The sequence below is a fragment of the Colletotrichum godetiae genome (assembly GCF_030913485.1).
Source record: "Colletotrichum godetiae strain CBS 193.32 chromosome Unknown BDP55scaffold_2, whole genome shotgun sequence".
Taxonomy (NCBI): Eukaryota; Fungi; Ascomycota; class Sordariomycetes; order Glomerellales; family Glomerellaceae; genus Colletotrichum; species Colletotrichum godetiae.
Genome location: NW_026851250.1, coordinates 553,454 through 572,153, shown reverse-complemented (window position 1 = coordinate 572,153; position 18,700 = coordinate 553,454). Strand labels below are relative to the sequence as shown.

The 18,700-nt window shown below is 52.4% G+C and overlaps 6 protein-coding genes across 6 annotated transcripts; 3 read left to right on the top strand and 3 right to left on the bottom strand.

The window, feature by feature from the left end:
- Window positions 1-478: 478 nt before the first annotated feature.
- BDP55DRAFT_642624 (SpoU rRNA methylase) lies at window positions 479-2,708 on the bottom strand. The gene has a single exon (XM_060573466.1). The coding sequence runs from the start codon at window positions 2,670-2,672 to the stop codon at window positions 735-737; it is 1,938 nt and encodes a 645-aa protein (XP_060436105.1). The 5' UTR covers window positions 2,673-2,708; the 3' UTR covers window positions 479-734.
- A 491-nt stretch (window positions 2,709-3,199) lies between these two features.
- On the top strand, window positions 3,200-8,637 carry BDP55DRAFT_539847 (SNF2 family domain-containing protein; the record flags this gene model as incomplete). The annotated part of the gene is made up of 4 exons (XM_060568065.1): window positions 3,200-3,808; window positions 4,278-6,320; window positions 6,381-7,997; window positions 8,056-8,637. 4 exons carry the CDS (start codon window positions 3,200-3,202, stop codon window positions 8,635-8,637), a joined length of 4,851 nt encoding a protein of 1,616 aa, XP_060436104.1.
- A 1,152-nt stretch (window positions 8,638-9,789) lies between these two features.
- Window positions 9,790-11,340, top strand: BDP55DRAFT_625936 (uncharacterized protein; the record flags this gene model as incomplete). Its single annotated transcript, XM_060571556.1, has 4 exons — window positions 9,790-10,425; window positions 10,496-10,537; window positions 10,631-11,072; window positions 11,126-11,340. 4 exons carry the CDS (start codon window positions 9,790-9,792, stop codon window positions 11,338-11,340), a joined length of 1,335 nt encoding a protein of 444 aa, XP_060436103.1.
- A 103-nt stretch (window positions 11,341-11,443) lies between these two features.
- BDP55DRAFT_127871 (dihydroorotase) lies at window positions 11,444-13,439 on the bottom strand. The gene is made up of 11 exons (XM_060565487.1): window positions 13,304-13,439; window positions 13,134-13,251; window positions 13,031-13,078; window positions 12,782-12,972; window positions 12,545-12,710; window positions 12,433-12,484; window positions 12,327-12,375; window positions 12,246-12,275; window positions 12,152-12,194; window positions 12,068-12,094; window positions 11,444-12,000 (listed from the first exon to the last, which is right to left on the bottom strand). The coding sequence occupies exons 2-11, from the start codon at window positions 13,209-13,211 to the stop codon at window positions 11,596-11,598; spliced, it is 1,089 nt and encodes a 362-aa protein (XP_060436102.1). The 5' UTR covers window positions 13,212-13,251; window positions 13,304-13,439; the 3' UTR covers window positions 11,444-11,595.
- A 916-nt stretch (window positions 13,440-14,355) lies between these two features.
- BDP55DRAFT_127806 (COP9 signalosome complex subunit 3) lies at window positions 14,356-16,149 on the top strand. Its single transcript, XM_060565486.1, has 3 exons — window positions 14,356-14,630; window positions 14,685-14,894; window positions 14,952-16,149. Exons 1-3 carry the CDS (start codon window positions 14,481-14,483, stop codon window positions 16,047-16,049), a joined length of 1,458 nt encoding a protein of 485 aa, XP_060436101.1. The 5' UTR covers window positions 14,356-14,480; the 3' UTR covers window positions 16,050-16,149.
- Window positions 16,150-16,581: 432 nt separating this feature from the next.
- BDP55DRAFT_625933 (replication factor-a protein 1) lies at window positions 16,582-18,585 on the bottom strand (the record flags this gene model as incomplete). The annotated part of the gene is made up of 4 exons (XM_060571555.1): window positions 16,582-16,678; window positions 16,731-18,167; window positions 18,232-18,486; window positions 18,548-18,585. The coding sequence occupies 4 exons, from the start codon at window positions 18,583-18,585 to the stop codon at window positions 16,582-16,584; spliced, it is 1,827 nt and encodes a 608-aa protein (XP_060436100.1).
- Window positions 18,586-18,700: the final 115 nt, after the last annotated feature.

The following is an 18,700-nucleotide window of genomic DNA, read 5'->3' as shown; positions in this document are numbered from 1 at the left end:
CCAGCTGCAAGACGATGGAGCTTGCTCGGGCTTCGACACAGGCTGCGACACCTCACCGCCCTCGTATCTGACCGCTGTCAACTTGATGTCTGTGGCCCGCAGCAAGTACACGTCAAACTCGAGATCTGATCACCCCAGCAATGTGTTTGTCGAGTACTTTCCCTTTTCTTTTCTGTCTTGTTACCGGTTTGTTTACCAGTGCTTAATCTTTCCGGTCCTCAATCAGTCGGCGGCGGCTGCGGGTCGCCGGGCTGGCTGCTACGTATAGCTCTGTGTACGTACCTGAGCTATGGACTCTTTAGGGGGCTGGGCCTAGCTGACAGATGCCAAACAGACGTCATTCAAGGCCGTTTTGCTGACAAGCATTGGTGGCAGGGACGGGAGAGACACGGGCCTGGACGTTGTCAGGGGTTTGGCTGCTAAGGTTTACAGGGGTCCGCGGGACGGGAGGTCTGGGGCCACCAGGACACACCATTGGGTCAGGCCGATCTTATGCTTGCGAGAACTCCAAGACAGCACGGCATATGCAAGCTCGCATCAGAGCCTCTGTTGGTAAGGTAGTTACCTTCGTAACGAATGTCTATTATACAGAGAAGAGGCCTGGCTTTGCATCACCGAAATCGCTTACGTGTCTTGTCAGGTACTCTAAATGTACTCCGTACTTTTACAGGTATTTGTACAATATGTTACATGATCATATGGTGTTACACATCTTTCCCACAAGAGAGAACGCTCTAAAACATACTTTCGCCGGCATCTGCCTTGTGAGCTTCCTTCTGCAGCCTTTCCGTAAGACTGCTAGGCTCTGCAGTGCCTCTCAGGAACGAGTTGCAGAGCAAGGCTGTGGCTACGCTGACGTTCAAGCTGTCCACCGAGCTCGACATTGCCATCCGTGGGATCGTGATCTCATGAGTGGCCTTTTTCCTGATATCATACGGGAGACCAGTGCCCTCGTTGCCAAGAACGAGAATGGAAGGTTGCGAAAGGAGAGGCTTCGTCTCCTCAATACTTTCCGGTGTCCACTGGCGGTTGTCTCTACGCAAGCCAGCTGTCGGTGCGACAGCGGCATATGAGGTCCATCCAGCGGCTGCGCTAGCGTGAAGGAAAGCTCCCGGATCCTCCACAGAAAACAGCTGCAACTCCTCAGAAGCGCCCGCAGACGCCTTCAAAACAGTAGACGTGATCGATGATGATGTCCTCTTCGTAATAGCAACCGCCGAAACACCGAGGAACCGGGCTGTCCGAAGAATGGCACCGAGATTGCCGGGGTCCAGAATCTCGGTCAGAAGGAGCACAAGCGGCCGGGCCGTACCGGGCCTGTAAGGAATGAACCCCTCGGTTCCGTTGATCGCGACGTCTTCCATGGACTGGCGTGCTATGGATACGGGGTAGCCCTGAGGCTCGCTGTGTTCTGCGCCGAGGCCTGTGATCGGCAACTGGGGTAGCGGGGATGTCTCCATCACGATGCCATTGTGTGGGCGTCCCTTGCTCATTTTATCGAGCAGCTGTTGGTCGTTTTCATACAGCTTAGTGATCTTGACCTTCTTCTTCTCCGCCATGGACAAGATCCACTTATCGTCCATGCTTTCCTTCTTGTTACTTCCCTGGTAGAGGTAGAGATGGTAGAGTTTGCGTTGCGAGTTCTTCAGCGCTGCCTTGACGACCGAGCGACCGAAGAGGAACTGCGACGCAGCTGTGGTGAACTGTACCAAGCCACGGAATTCTGACGGATCGGAGGATGCCTCATGGTCCGGCTGCCTTGACCCAAATCGCCGAGGAGGGGCGCCCTCGAGTTCTCTGCGGGCACCCTCTCGCATGGAGTTCATGCGCTCTCGCGCAAAGCCTGGCGTGAAGCCTGACCTCCGTTCTGACTGAGCATCCCGGCGATCCGGACGGCGGTCTGAAAACTGGTCGCGTTGCCGATCCGGGCGGCGATCCTGGAATCGTTCGGGTTGACGTTCTGGACGGCGATCCTGGAATCGCTCGCGCTGGCGGCCGTCTTGACGATCCTCTTGACGGCCTTTGAACCAGTCGTTTTGAATTTCACGCTGTGCTGGTGACCTCGATGACTCCTCCACTTCTGTTGGGCTATTCTTCTCCAGCAGCCTGCCAACCTTGTCCTTTAACTCGCCACGGTTGAGTTGGTAGACCAAGCTCTTCTTGCCGAAGGAGAACTCGGGGTTATTGAACCGCTTGCTCCGGGATTTCCTGCCTCCCTCTTCTTCCTGCTCTTTCATTCTCTCTTGCATCTTCTGGAAGGCCTTCTTGGGCTTGAAATGGCGCTGTTCGCGGTCTCGTGGGCCATCTCGACGGTTACCGATAGCACTGGAGAATCGATCGCTGAAGGCATCGGGCTTAGATTTGGCTGCATCTCTCGATCTGCCGCCACCTCGAGACTCTGTGAATCGTGGCCTGGAGGAAGATCTGGAGTTGCGGTCGGTACGGTCGTTGCGTGGTTTGTCGGAACGGTGAATACCGCGATGTATCGCAGAAAGAGACCCGTTACGCGCTTGGCCGTAGAGGAACGGGTTGCCGGAGAGCTGGACAGCTCTTTGGGTTGCTGTAAGTGGGCGTGAAGCGCTCCATCTTATAAGGAGACTCATTGCATTGTGTACAAGGGATGGGCCCGGGATGATGATGCTGATGTTGATGTTGTTTTTCCGCTGCAACATGTCAAGCACTGCTCCGTACGCAAGTGCATTTGCGCCTGGAACTCGACTCGAGGAACTTTTTTTTCTGCCATTCCAGAGCTGAGCAGGGTCCGGGCGGTGAGGGCTACTTACAGGACAGACCGGGGCTTCCATTGGTTAGAGACAAAGGTCTGGTGGGTATCATCCCGGAGTCTCCACACAAAGAACAGGTACGTATCTGCTATCAGCGCGCCAATTCCCACTTTGGAACTAAGTTTAATGGATACAGCGGGTAGCAACGCGGTTTCGAGGTTCGTCGCGTCAACCGTCGAATAATCCCACCTTCACGCCTTGACAAGCACCTTCTACAACTTGCGCCATTCCCGCCCGCCGGCTGTCTGCTGTGAACAGGAAAACATGGGGATCGATTGAATTGCTGGGACTTTCCATTTTTCGTTCTTGCTTTCTTCTTGTATTCAGATTGATCACCACTCCAGAACCAGCTTGCGACATCCCACCAACTCCTGACACACCCCCATAAATGCGACCAAGTCGCAACTTGTCGCATCATGGATGACCTTCCAACCGGCGCTGACGACGATGCCATCATGTCGCTGGAGGGCTCCCCGAGCGATGCTCTCTTTGGACTCGATACTGCCGACTTCGATCCCTCCCACGAGGCCGATCTTCGTGCCGACGAGACCGAGGCGGACGAGAAGGTTGCGGACGAGAACGAGGTTATGCTCAACGACAGTATGGCAGACGAAGATATGGAGGATATCGAAGAAAGCGGCGTCTCGATCCAACCAGAAGTTGAAGACGCCACTGCTGAGCCTGCAACTGAGGAGATCGCAAACCCCCCGCCCAGAACCGATTTCGGCGTCGACGAACACATTCCTTCTATTGAGGCAGATGATGCTTACGAGAATGGGACGGCAATCACGAGTGAACGAGTCGGTAGTTCCGCAAATATAAAGCCAGAGGATGACATAGAGGAGGCGATATCGAGATTGCGCCCGTGGAACTTCGAGATTACCCTACCGCAAATCTCACAGGAGGAACGCGCCCAATACCTCTCAATAAAAAGCGACGTCGTCGACGAAGTCATGGAGGAGGTCCCTGGTATTGAAGGCGAATTGTGGTACAGGGTAGAGTTCACGGATGGGCGACAAGATATGGTGAGTTGGCTCTTTATTTGCAAATATAGCATCGCTTTCTCTCCCGGTCAAGATCCAGTCTTTGACTGCTCCTTCCCCTTGGCTCTCTCTTTACCTCCTTCTCCCCTTGCTTCCCTCCTTGCTACCCTGGCTTGAGTGGAATGCTCTTGCCTGCGAAATCATCGCCAATTACTCCTCTCACCTCCACTCCCACCGCCTCTATATAAATCTCAACCTCTGCCCGCCAAGTCTTTTTACCAAACCTCCTACATACCTCACCCTCCAAATACAATAGCTTTCGTTCCGAGAGCCTTGTATTGCGGTCTGCAACAGCGGACAAACAGCGCCTTCCCGCTTTTCGACGTCAACTCACGCTGATAACCCTCCTTCCAATCTCTCTTCAATCACTACTTGACTCTCAATCAGACAATCTCCAGCTTATTTCTACCTCGACCTGTACATTTCCGAGAACCTAGCTAACCCGCTGAAGATACCTTTCGTCGAATTACTCACGTATGAAAGAGGCCAAGTCGCTGTTCAGACGTATCAAGGCATCATGGCTCCAGACACCAGCCGTTGGCAAGACGACTGGGAGGAGTCGATTTCAGACTCTGACGCCGATCTTGATGCCATTGAACTTGACGAAGATGAAGCTCCCCGTCAATCTAAACGTCTCCGAAGCTCGACACATCGCCGCACCCGCGAAACCTCCGATTCCGAGGAGGACCTGCGTTCCCGCCGTTCCAAGCGCCAGCGTACATCTACAAGAAGCACGAGACACAACTCGAAAGTGAATTCAGACGACGGGATCATGGATGAGGGTCCCGCGAGAGGTCGCGAACTCAGAGAGCGAACTCAGAGACAGCTAAAGTTGACAAGTATGGCCTTTACCAGCATGCCCTTGTCTAGGGACGATGACTTGGACGAATTGTCTCAAGAACACCCTCGCCAACCATCCGACGACGATGAGGACTTTCAAATCATCACATCCGACCTCTTACCCAAGTCCTCCTCGGCTAGGCGCAAGAAATCACGGCGCCTCAGGGTCAAGGCCAAGACCATCGGGCAACCCAAATCTCGTGGCTCCTCAATCGAGTTTGAGGATCGTCGTCGGTCTGGCAGATCCACAAGGAACAAGGGCAGTATGCTTGATCTTGCTCTAATGGATGAGGAATCATTCTACATTGAAGATACAGCACCCGTTGGTGCCCCCAAGGTCATGAACATCAAGGAAGTCTTCAAGCAAATTGACCACGACGCACCCTTCAACCAATATCACGCGGACATCTGCACTGCTTGCAATACCGGCCCTGCCGCCAACAAAGGTCCACTGATCGGCTGTCAAGGCTGCTCCGTATCATTCCACAAAAGCTGCATTGGTTACAGATCTGCCAGAGAACACATTGTCACCAAGGTTGGCGTGGACAATTTTGTTCTACAGTGCAAGTTCTGCATTGGAGTTTACGCCAAGAAGGACAAGAACAGCCCAAGACATAGTCGATGCCAAGAATGCAAAAGTTCTGGACGGTCATGTGCGGCCTTCTCGTCCAAGAAAACACCCAGACAAGAAGAGAAAATCCGCCTTGAGAATGGTGGTGAAGATCCTGCTACGCCAGTAGACTCATCATTGGTCAACAACGCCGACGGCCTCCTGTTTCGCTGTACCATGTGCAAGCGTGGCTGGCACTATGAGCACTTACCGTCATCGCAGATGGACTCGGATGTGTCTGATATTCGCCAGCAGCGACTTGCCGAATACTCTGTCGACTGGAAGTGTGTCGAATGCGGCATGGTCTCCGACAAGATACAGACCTTGGTTGCCTGGCGGCCCCTGGGAAAAGACTCAATCGAATCCGGCAAGACTTACAGCGATTTCAACGAGGATGAAAAAGAATATCTCATCAAGTGGCAGGACAAGTCGTACTTCCACTGCAGCTGGATGCCTGGTGCATGGCTCTTTCATGTTGCCGCAGGTTCGATGCGCAACTCCTTCGCGAAAAAGGATGCGGATCAGAACTTAGCCCTGAAATTCACCGAAGCCGAGGCAATCCCCCAAGATGCTCTTATGGCCGATGTCATCTTTGAGGCCAAGGTGAAAGGAGGAAGACCAAAAACGCTGGAAGATGAGATGGAGTGCATTGAGAGCGTCGACAAGATCTTCGTGAAATTTCAAGGTCTTGGCTACGACGAAGCAGTATGGGATTCGCCGCCAAAGCCAGATGCTGGCGAGGTGTACACGGCATTCAAGGCTGCGTACTACGAATACCTTACTGGCAAGTACTTCACTAGCTCCACGAATGCCAAAATGAAAGAGCGTGTGAACAAATGGAAGGATAAGGATTTCGTCAAGTTAACCCAGCAGCCCCCTGGTCTGCGCCGCGGCAAGCTTATGGAATACCAAATTGAGGGCGTCAACTGGATGCTATGGAACTATCACGGTGACAAGAACGCCATTCTTGCCGATGAGATGGGACTGGGCAAGACGGTACAGGTCGTCAGCTTGATCTCGACCCTGGTCCATGGCGAGCCAAAGGTATTTTTGCGCTGTTCATGAAGAGTTTACTATATGTTGTGCTTACATTGACTTCCGCAGTGCTGGCCTTTCCTGGTGGTTGTTCCGAACTCGACTTGTCCAAATTGGCGTCGCGAAATCAAACAGTGGGCACCAGACCTTCGAGTGGTCACATACCATGGCGGTAAACAAGCGCAAGAGTTGGCGTACAAATACGAGCTCTTCCCGCGTGGCTCTCAAGATATCAAAGCCCACGTTGTTGTCATGTCATATGACTCTGCGCAAGACGATCGCACGAAACATCTTTTCCGTTCAGTTCAATGGGCTGGCCTTGTAGTTGACGAGGGACAGCGATTGAAGAACGACAAGAGTCTCTTGTATACGGCTTTGCGTTCCATGCGATTCCCCTTCCGACTTCTCCTCACAGGGACACCACTGCAGAACAATAAGCGAGAGCTTTTCAACTTGCTTCAATTCATCGATCCAACCCAGAATGCTGCGAAACTCGACGAAGAATTTCTGGAGCTCAATGCGCAGAACCTTCCCGAACTGCACGGTCGGATCAAACAGTACTTCCTACGAAGGACCAAAGCTCAGGTGCTCAAGTTCTTGCCTCCCATGGCTCAAATCATCGTTCCCGTCTCTATGTCGATCCTACAAGAGAAGCTTTGCAAGTCGATCATCGCCAAGAGTCCCGATCTGATCAAGGCAATCTTTGCAGATGACAAGGTCAACAAGAAAGATCGTGGCAGTTTGAACAACATCCTCATGCAGCTGCGGAAATGTCTTTGTCATCCGTTCATGTACAGCGAAGCAGTCGAAGAGCGAACGGTTGATCAGACCCAGCTACACGAGAATCTGATTTCAGCTTCAGGAAAGTTGATGCTGCTGAACATCATGTTGCCAAAGCTCAAAGCAAGAGGACACAGGGTTCTTATCTTCAGCCAATTCTTGAACCAGTTGGACATCATTGAAGATTTCCTGAACGGTCTCGGCTTCCAATATCGACGACTTGACGGCAGTCTCAGCAGTCGGGAAAAGCAGAAGTACATCGATGACTACAACGAACCTGACTCTCCAGTCTTTGCCTTCCTTCTCTCGACGAGGGCTGGAGGTGTCGGGATCAATCTCGCGACCGCTGACACCGTCATCATCTTGGATCCTGACTTCAATCCACATCAAGATATACAGGCTATTTCGCGTGCTCACCGCATCGGTCAGAAGCATAAGGTGCTGTGCTTTCAACTCATGACGAAAAATTCAGCAGAGGAAAAGATCATGCAAATTGGCCGCAAGAAGATGGCTCTTGACCATGTCTTGATTGAGGCAATGGACGATCTAGGAGAGTCTGAAGACCTAGAATCGATATTGAAATTCGGTGCTTCAGCACTATTCAGCAATGATCAGAGCGAAAAGGACATCGTCCGGTACGATGATGCAAGCGTCGACAAGCTCCTTGACCGGTCGACTATTGAACAGACAAAGACTGGCGACGACGATTCCGCCGAATCGCAATTCTCCTTCGCTCGTGTCTGGGCCAATGACAAAGACGGCTTCGAGGACAATCTTGCTGAGGAACATGAGCCCACAGTCAATCCTAACGTATGGGAGGAGATCTTGGCAGAGCGAGAGGCTGAAGCTAAACGCATTGCCGACTTGAATAAGGAAGTCCTTGGTCGAGGTGGTCGGCGCCGTCAGGTAAGCAATCACGGTCGAAATTAGTCTTCTCCCAAATGTCCTAACAGATTCATCTCAGGCAATCAGCTACAAGAACAACGGCGGAACCGGTGTGGTCACTGACCTCCCCATCAACAGCGACAGCTCCGATAACGACGGAGAATTTGTTGGCGGAGAGGATGAGGAGGATCCTGATACTGACATTGAAAACAGGAATGACAGTTCCAAAGGTAAAGCTAAACCTTCAGCTTCTCGTTCGACTAAGACAAGTACGCGTGGCGTGAAGAGAAAGCAAGTTGACACATCCACACCACAGAAGAAACGACAACGCAAGACCCCAAAAACCGACATCGTGCGATACACAAAGCCCAAAACGCCAACTCCACGCAAACCAAGACAGACACCTCAAAAACGAACTACCGCGGCGTCGCGACAGGCCAAGGCGCCCTCCACAAGTGGAAAATCAATCCGAACTGGAAGCCAGGATCAGGCCCAAACCCCAGACCAGACCACGGGGCAATCCCACAAAACGGACGACCAAACCCCTACCCCGTCTACCCACCTTCTCAGTCCAACCCTAACCCCATCTATCACCAGCCCGGAGTCCATTTCTACCAGCAGCCCCCTCCCGCACCAGGAAGCCGTTCCGGTCGACCAATGAAGCCTGATATGGCATGGCTTGACCACCTGACAGTAGTCCGAACGGCTGCTGGCGGTGAGTTGCCTACAACTCAGCACGCTGCTCGTGAGTTTCAGCAGCAGCAGCAACATTCCGCTCCTGCCGTACGTCAAGCAGCTTCTGGCAGCCATACTGTGCCATCCACGTCAGGAAAGGCACGCAGACCGTCGTTCGGTTTGTCCCAGATGCATCCTGATGCATCCTCTTGCGCAAAATGCGGCTTCCGGCATTACTCTGCCAATTGCCCAGCCCCAACCTCAGAAGTTCAATTGCGTCTGGCTCTCGATTATCTGAAGCGTTGGCCGTCGACGTCCAGAAACCCTGCTGCAGAACGAAAATTAATAGAGAAGCTACACTTGGTAGCCACGATGAACGATCGTTGAAAGGAATGAACATTCCGAGTTTGCGTCAGAAAGCTCATAGCATTACAGGTCCTCAGATAAGATTCCTCAAACGACGACAGAAATATCTTTTCACAGGATTGGATCAACACCTACCAACACATCAACACTTGCAATATCTGGCATGGATGGGACCGCAGATAGAAAATTATACCAATCTGACGTTTCTCCAAGGCTGTGGCTCCTTAGGCGAACCTCATGAATTTTGCTCTGTTAGACTTGTTTAACCGTAGAAGGCAGCTGTTTGTCACGTGTTGAGGTACAAACCAGGACTGCAGCTAACCGGGCGATTGCAGCGGATCTTATTTTGGTCGAGCAAACGACGATGGCAACGGACATCTCCCGACTTTCTAAGGCTTTTGTTATGACTTATAGACCATTCGCGTCCAAGGCATCAGAGTCTCGTGTCTGAGCCTTTGGCGTCTTGGTCCGGAATTTTTAGCCGTCCTGCAAGCGGTGGACGACATCAAAGTCGTCTTTGATGAGCTTGAAAAGAGCATCTCAACGCGTAAGAACTGGCGCTTCTCGGTCGACGGCATCATAAGGTAAACAAGGTAGAAACTGCTGGCCTCCTTTCCCGTTTGCAAGGTGGTCCGAATCCTCCATATTATCTCCCGTGCCCTAGTCTGGCCCTTTCTCGACTTTTACCGAGCAACTCTACATATGATCTGCTTCTGATTCTTCTGACGTTCCATTCCTTCCTTCCTTCTTTAATTCTTTTCGCTCCTGCAGCATGGAATCGAACCTTGCCCGCTCCCCTTCCGAAATATCAGACTCGCCAAAAGGCTCCCGAGGCTCTACTCGCAACACGACGCCCGAATCCGAGGCTTCATCGGCACCGAACAGTATCTCCAACCTGCAGATCAGCGACAGAAAGATGGACAGCTCCCGCACCATCTTCTTCGATTCCGAGAACCCGCCTCAGCCGTTATATCCTCCCGAATGTTTTCAGTCTGGATCTGGGCAAACCTTGATGAGACACAACCTTGCAAACGCTCCCCGTAGCGTCGATGCCCCAAACTGGCGCATGGGCATGAGTATGAGAGGCGGTCAAGGCCACAAGCACTACAGCTCATTCAGCTCGTCGGCCAGCGGCACCGAGTACATGATCATTGGATCACCAGTGCAGGAACGCCAGGCTTCGAGCATGGAAAGGAACACGAATATCGACACTTCGGGCTTCCATGGCTACTGTCTGGATCGCGGAAACGGCAACTACACCAGGTTAATTCCTGCTGACTCGCTTCCACCTTTGGTTGGTATACCGGCCATTCAGAATGGGGCTGAAGGTTTGCTCGTTCTCCCACAGCCGCGAGGCGCGGACCCTCAGAACTTGGCTGGCAGCCCTGTCCTGCCTGTTGCCTTTAGAGTATGTGTACTTCCTTCTTTTCTTCTGCGCTCTTTGTCAGGCACCAAAGTGTTGGCGCTGAACCTTTCAGTCACCTGCGTCTACACCGGCACCGGTATCTGATGCCCTTCAGGTATGCTCACCTGTTTCTTTGAAGCTATCGTTCTTTATATCGTTTTGCAGTCATGTCTTGGGGATTAGTACGTTTACTGACAAACGTTTAAAGCGAAGAATCGATCAGATTGTAGCCACCTCCCCCAACTCGCCAAAGAAGCCCAAGATCTACTGTGACAAGTGGGTTCACGAGGGCGTCTGCGCATTCACCCAGCAAGGTTGCAAGTACAAGCATGAGATGCCCTTTGACAAGGCGACACAGCACTCACTTGGTCTATTCCATGGGTTGCCAGCGTGGTGGAAGAAGCAGCAGACAGAAGTCCGGCAACAGCAACAGCAGCAACAGCAGCCTCAGGGCAGCGGAGCTGAGGTCTACCTTGACCTTCGTCAGCAATCTCAGAGCGGCCCGGATTCACCCATCATTGGTGATAGGGGTCTTGCTGGCTTGACAAGAGCGACGCCGTCGTGGCGGAGAGGTGAGGGTGGCAGGGGCCAGGGACAGATGAGCGCAGGATCACTGGCGAGACCCGGCGCAGGATACAGAAGCTCGCCTGGTGAGCTTATCATCGCCGTCTCCCTACAAAGTCAAAGCTGATGTGATGAACAGACTCGAGATCTACGTACCAGCAGAATGTGGACTCGCCTACCTCCTCTTGTGTCTGGGGCCCGATCGGTCCGCCTTCGAAGCAGACTCCCGACCAGAATCCGCACACCTACCAGAACATGAGTGCCTTCGCCACTTCCAACAACTTCGTTTTGCTGGGCTCGCTTGACGCGAACACGGGTGAGAGGGGTGAAGGCCTCAGGTACGAGACTTACTAGAGTTACTAGCTTGGCCTCAACCTGTTGGATCGGATATGAAGGGTTGGAATGATGAGACACGAGGTATGACAGAGTTGTGGGTATTGTCAAGGTATCGCTTTTATTTTGTTTCCTGGCTCGAAAGACAGTATGTATTATAGAAGACGCGAACCAATGATGGGGAGACGCAAGCGAACAAGTAGCCGATCATATGCCTCTTTACATCGTTACCTGTTCGTCTACCACAGCTGGCTTCTCATCTAACCATAACATTTCTTACAGCCAGGCAAGGCTCCAAGTCTCCTTACCAGCACGGAACGGTACAACCTGGATCCCCTTACCCTCGAACGTCTCCTGGACGACGGCGCCGCTGCCGCGAGTGAGGCGAATCCGCTCCTTTTTCGTGTCCTCGGTGCCGTAGAATTTGCGTCCGTAGACGCTGACAAAGCCCTCGAGGGCCTCCTGGGTGATGTCGGCGTCGGCGAGCTCGCCACGGGCGACGGCCTCGTCGAGGGCGGCGAGGAGGTACTGGACGGCGTAGGGCTGGGTGAAGACGCCGGCGGCGGCCTTGGAGGGGCCCGTCTTTGCGGTGATTGGGTGCGGGGCTGAGTCGGTGCCGAGGAAGAATTTGCCGTTGCTGTTGACTACAGCGTTGAGGAGGGCTTTACGGTCGGCGGGGAGCTTGATGGGGTTTGCGGTTAGTTTTTGACTTATTTTTGTAATGGTTTAGTGTGCTGCTGGGGTCTACCTTGGCCACGGGCTTGCAGAAGTTGAGCTATGTGATGGCATTAGTTTGGTGAGGTCAGAGGATCATGGAGGTATCGGGTCATACCGCGTCACCGACGACGTCGTCGATGGTGATGAAGAGGTGGTGGCTGTTATAACGATTAGGTCTGGTTTCCTATAGGATCGGTGGAGGATCATACCAAGTAATGGTGCCGGCGACGTTGGGGCCACTGGCATCTAGTTAGTCAAAATTACCACTATTGGACAGCATCGTCACCTACCATGACTTGACGGCCGCAACAGCCTCAGCGGTTGTGCAGTGCTCAAGGACTGTGAAGTCAGTTAACCAGCTTCTGCCTCGTTAGAAGAAAGTGATTTTGTACTCACTGATTCTAAGCTTGGGGTACTTGGCGTGAAGTGCTTTCAGCGTGGGGAGGAACTAAACCACGAATATCAGCAGACGAGCACATGTTCGGAACATCATCTCGAGATCATTTACCTTGGACTCGGCGTTGAGCGTGGTGATATCGCTACCGGCGTGGGAAGGGCACTCTCCGTGGAGGCAGAGAAGCAAGTCGACCTCCTCCATGGCCTTGAAGACCTCGTGGAAGGCATCGTAGTCGACGACGCCGTCGGCGCTGTTTGTGGTGACGCCGGCAGGGTAACTAGTAGCAACCTGGAGTCAACGACCGTTCTATTTGCTAAACAGAATGTTCGACGGCTGCCAATGACACACCTCTTGACTGCGGCGACACCGGCCTTCTTGGCCTCTCTAATGGTATCGGGCGTGACGTCCTGGTGGAGGTAGAGGGTCATGAGCAGGTCGACCTCGTCCTTGCCCAGGGCCTGTTTGATGCGCGATGAGTATTCCAAGGCCCGCTTGACGCTGGTAACCAGGTTGTTTTGCAGGTTGGGCATGATCAGTGCCTTTTTGGCTGTGTTAGTAACTGATTGAAGTTGATAATTGGATCGTGGGTGGGCATACCTGGTTGACTCCTCCAGGACGAACAGTCGGAGCGACGATCTGGAATGGCTTTAGCGTTCGCGACATTCCCGTCAATGTTGAATTGGATTCCACAGTCGCATACCTGCAGCATGTCATCGTCACGCAAGTGGACATGGGCGTCAAAGGCCGCGGGCAACTCGACGGTATCAGGAAGAGGCATCTTGAACGGCGAGTAGGCTGAGAATTGGGGTTCACGATTTCTGTGAACTGTTAGACAGAATCGTTCAATGATGCAAGGACTCTGATACATACTAAATTGTCTCTATTCACAGACGTGGTCCAATACTAGGTTTCCGCCGATGTCGCTGAGCAGTTGATTCAGGTCGTCAATCCCGTCTCGAAATGTTTTTTCGTTGGAGTTCATGGTGGGGGCGGGGTAACTGACTAGGTTCTCCAAAGACTCGAAACTAATCTCCAATTACCTTCCTTACCTTGCCTACCTTTTGAACGAAACCACACCTCACTGGTCTGGGTAGCAATGGCACTTAAATCAAGATATTCCGCAAAGAGACTTAGTGATAGCATTTAATGTTACTACCTTTTATTCCACCGCAACTACACAAAACACAGTCTCAGAGCAGCTGAGTCTCAATGACACCGTTGAAAGAGGGAGCCTCCCACCATATTGCACCCTTTTCATACAAGCTGGACTAGGTACTTGAGCTCTCACCAAATACACATGTTTGTTTCTTGCTGCCTCTGTATGCCATCTCATTTGACTCCCATTGTTACATTTAGCTGTTTGCTATTTCAAGTTGGACGTTATTTGACACTGTCGCTTCTCTTCTGTTTCGACCGTGATCGCTTTACGATGATGAGATATGAGCAACCTTCCTTCAAGATGGGGGCTTTTAGTATAGATAAGGATGATAAGACGCAGAGTATATGGTATGGAGTGATTTGAGATATCTTCCTTGCAAGACAATTCGAGGTTCCTGCCCAAGACCTTGTTGGGATGGAGGGGTATTACTGCCCCACCAGCCAGCCAGCCACCTATGACCGGGGGTTCACCTTTCTTCACCGTGGGTCAAATAGGTACGAAGATGTAATCGGTATCTAATCAGCCGACGATTAAGCGAGGTGGACTTCCTGGCTGCCTATGGTGCCGAGCACGGACCAGCATCCCCCACAATGGATCAATGGTACAGCCTACGCTGGTACCTGCCCTGGGCTGTTTAGGTAGTCTTGAGCTTCATCATCATCAAGAAGCTTCTCAGGACCACGCTGGGTTGCGACTGGGCTTTGTGGATTCATCGCAACCTCCCTACACAAACCACCAATTTACAACTTGATCTCTGCCCAAGTTGAGAAATCTTGACGCAGACCAGCCCGAGCTTCGCATCTGGGGTTCCACAACTGTTGCCGCTGCTGTCACAATTGTTGGAGCTCGAGCTTTCTGGTTTGGCAAAGTGCCTGAATCGTAGGCAAGATGGAAGACACGCTTTTCTGTTTCGAGCGCGAGAGGTACGAGACGGACGAAGTTTACGACAAGACCATTAGAAATCACATCGCGAAGATCACTCGTTTATTCAAGGACCAGACGCCGGCCATCGTAGCCAAAGCGCCGCAACTGCTCGAGGTATGTTAGCCCCCCACCTTTGAGTGTGTGTTGCTGCTAACCGCCGTGTGACAGATCGTTCACCCCGCCGAACACTCGATCTCCCACCTCGCGATCCTGAACACCCTCAAGCACGTGGACGAGGACGCCCTGCCCCTTCCGATCGATTCCTTCCGAGAATATATCGCCCGGTTCCTGCTGTCATTCGATGCCCGGCAGATACGCTACGTTGGCGATGTCTTCTATGACCTATTGAAGGATGTCGTGGATTGCAAGTTCTTTCAGGTGAGAAATCTTTAAGCCCAATTAATGGACTTGACTAATCGTATATTCTCTTGGCAGGCGCGCCAGTCTATTGAGATTGTTGTTGCCGCACTGAGGCTGCTCGATCCCGAATCCGCCGTGCTGACGAGCCTCCACCTCGCTGTGGTGAGGCTAGCATACGAGACGACGAATTACGACGAAGTGCTGCCGATACTCGAGAAGCCATGGGTATTTCTTCCTGGAATGAAGGATCAGTCTCGCCCAGCATATCTCTGCGATTTAACAGCCTCACCTCCCGCCTACATCAACCTCTCTACACATCTTACCGAATACTTGACTCGTGAGGGTGTCATGGAGCACGAGTACCTCAGTGCCCTGATCTTTACAAAGGAGCTTAAATGGGCGCAGGCTCATAAAGCCTACCAGAGAATCATCACCTGGCCATCGAGGGAAACCTCTGTGAGCAAGTTGATGACTGACTCCCACAAGCGGTGGGTTCTCACAGGCCTCTTGGCTCTCGGCCACACACCAGTTCTGCCGGGCCAAACCAGCTCAAGCGCTCAGAAGGCGTTTGCGTCTCTGTCAAAACTCTACACTGATCTCGCGGGCCTCTTCTCAACTGCCAACGTGGAGCAATTCAAGGGCACGGCCGAGAAAGGCATCGAGACGTGGGTAGCCGACGGAACCACCGAGCTAATCAAGGTGGTCGTGACGGCGTACCAGAAATGGCAGATTCTTGGTCTCGCCGACGTGTATCATAAGATCAGTGTGTCAGAGATTCGCCAACAGACGCTCAGTGCCGAGACAGCACAGAACCTCGAGACTGACGAGGAGGTGGAGTACCTCCTGCAGGACATGGTGACCATCGGAATGCTTCAGGGCTCATTGGAGGTCAGCCCTGATGGCGTCAAGTGCCTCACCTTCCTCCCGCGTGACACGGAAATCGAGTACACCGAGTACCGAAAGAAGATCACAGATGACGCGCGTATCAAGGCTTTGAACAAGTTCGCCAAGGTCAGCGATGTTCGTCTTGCAGCCTCAAAGGACTACGCCAAGCACATCATTCGTGAACAGAAGCGCCAAGACAAGGACGGCTCTCAGTCACACAACACCGAGTTCGGCTTCGACGCGTCCATCGAGGACGAAGATCTTATGACGGGTATCCAACACCCTTAGTATCGTCGCTTTATCGATTGTGCTATCCTTCGAAGATGATCTTTCGACGTCACTACAGCTCGCGCCCTTTATGACGAAGCAACGAATGCACGGAATCAGGAGGGGGAGGGTAGTGAGATAATTTCTTGCATGAGAAAAAGAGCGGCACATAGTGCTGCATGAGATTTGACCTCGGCATACTGGGGGCATCAGGCTGGCGTTACGAGATCAGGTTTACAAGGGATATTGCTTTGATTGCCAGAAGAGGCATTTGCGACACTATCAGAATTACAAGGGCACAACTTCTCGAGCCTGACTGTGGTAGATTAGGTAGAGAAAGAAGAAAACGCAAAATGGTATTTTCTGCCGCCATTAGCATATTTCCCTGCAAACATTATTTCGATTGACGCCGTGTTCGCGGTCCTTTGCCTCGTAGCTCGTCAAATTTTTGATCACCAGTGTCTCCCTTTTAAGTGGGATTCTTCACGCAGATGCGTGGGCTTGTCTTTCCATCGTAAAATACACATTCATCGGACTCCCCTTCCAAGTATCTTTAAGAGCTGATACCAAACTGCTTAATGAGATCCGCAAGCTTAGCTCCCTCAGCCTTATAGTCGATTTGTCCTGCGCTCAAGACCTGGTAGCGTACCCTGGAAAATGTTAGTATGTTGAAAGTCAGCTGCGGTGAAGGGGTGATCGTACCTCTGAGCTTCACCAAATGTGTCCATCTTCGCACGGCATCGGAAGTTCAGCTTGGTGCAGTTCGCTTGCTCGAACGCCTGTGCCATCTTCGTTTCATCCTCCTCACGCAAAGCCATCAGATCATCTGCCGACATGCCCATGATAACACGACCGACATCGTCGAAGCAGCTGAGCCACAGCTGATTGGTGTGGTCGCACACATTGATGGACATGATGTACCGATACTCGGGCTTCGGGTGTGCAACATCACACTTCTCGCAGCGCCATGTGCCGTCGCCCATATCAGTCACCTTCTTGTTGCAGCCTTCGTTGCTACATGCGGGATACGCGAAGTTCTCCTGCTTGATGTAGACGATGGTAGCCTTGAGGTTGAAGTAGTCTTGGTTCTCCATACCCAAGTTCTCTTCCTTCACCTGAAGAATGGACTTGTCCTGGTCCTTGCGACCCGTGGCATTGCCCATGCTGGCCATGTTGTTGTGGCTGCTGAACGTATCGTTGCGGCCAGATGAGTCGTACCAGCCCTTCAAGCGGTGGGCATCGGGGATATCGGGGTCAATGGACATGGTGCCGGAAGAGAGCAAGCTGAGACTACGGCCACCAAAGTCAGACACCTTAGTGCCCTTGAAGGCCACCACAGACTCGGGCTTGGCGTCAAAGTTAGTAGCGCTCTTGCCCCAGATAGTGACGCGAACTGAGTAATTCGTGTCGTCGACCAGGGTGAGCTCGCGCTTCTCGTAAGGCTTGCCAGTGGACTTGGAGACGATTTGGGACACCTCAGCAACCTCCTTCAGAACGCCAATGACGTCAACGGTGGCATCCTTCTCGACTTCCTGAAGCTCTTGAATGTTGCAGAAGTTGAACCGCACCTGCGGCACACTGCTCTGGTCTTCTGCCTTCTCAATCTGGGTATCACGCTCGAAGGTGAGCTCGTAGTCGTTCGGAAGGTTTGTAAATTGCTTCTTGGCAAGCTGAACCTTGCAAGGGTTGGAGATGTAGTAGACACCTCCCTCCTGAAGCAGATCGTAGTACTGGTCACACTGGTCGTTGAAACCGGTCGCCTTGATCTCGCCACTCTCGTCAAGCAGATTAACACTGAACAACTTGCCCTCGCCGCTAGGCTTGTGCCATGTCCGGATGTCGGACTTTTGCGTGACGCGAGCCTTGATGGTCCACTTATGAGCGTATGGAGAGAGGGCTTCGATAGGGTAGATGTTGTTGCTTCCATGCTGGGTGGTTGCACCTTCGGCAGAGCGCGTGGGTATCGATTGAGGCTTTGGTGTGGGCTTTGTCTCCTCTTGCTTGACACCGTAAAAGTTCTGTCCACCGATGGTCGTGTTTGCTGCTGCGGGGGGCTTCGCTTCGAAGGCTTGGGGCTCGCCGAGCTTGTCTGGTGTACCGAACTGCTCGACAACCTCGAGACCAAGGATAATCAGAATGCTAGTCAGAGGTTAGATCATGTTTCTCGAATATCAAAACAAGGAGGAGGCAATGAACCACGTACTTCTTCCCCTTCACGGAGTTCGCTTGGTACTGAGTAATCCGCACGATGCAGTTTCTGACCAGCTTGTTGTCATGGACAACGTGGTTGACCTGGGTGGCCAGCATGCACTGAACATAGTTGCTCACATCGCTGAGAACAATACGGTATCTCTCAGCGTTGCCTCCTGCTTGTGCGGCCAAAGGCTTGATCTGCAGACATTGGAGAACGGGGACCGGGAATTTCGTGTTGGCGCCTTCGGGGTCGTTGAAGATGGCGCTGCACGCGCTCAGTCAGTACGGAAAGAGTGAAAAGGGCAGTACACTGTGAGATGACTTACTCCAAGGCTCCCTTCGTAATCTTTGATTCGACATCCATCTTGAAGTTGGTCGAAGATGTAGTATTGTGTGCAAGTTTGGTGGTTGAGGATGGGAAGGATTTGGGGGGGGTTGAGGCAAGTTCTTCGCGAGATGGGGGAAGAAAGCGCGTCGAC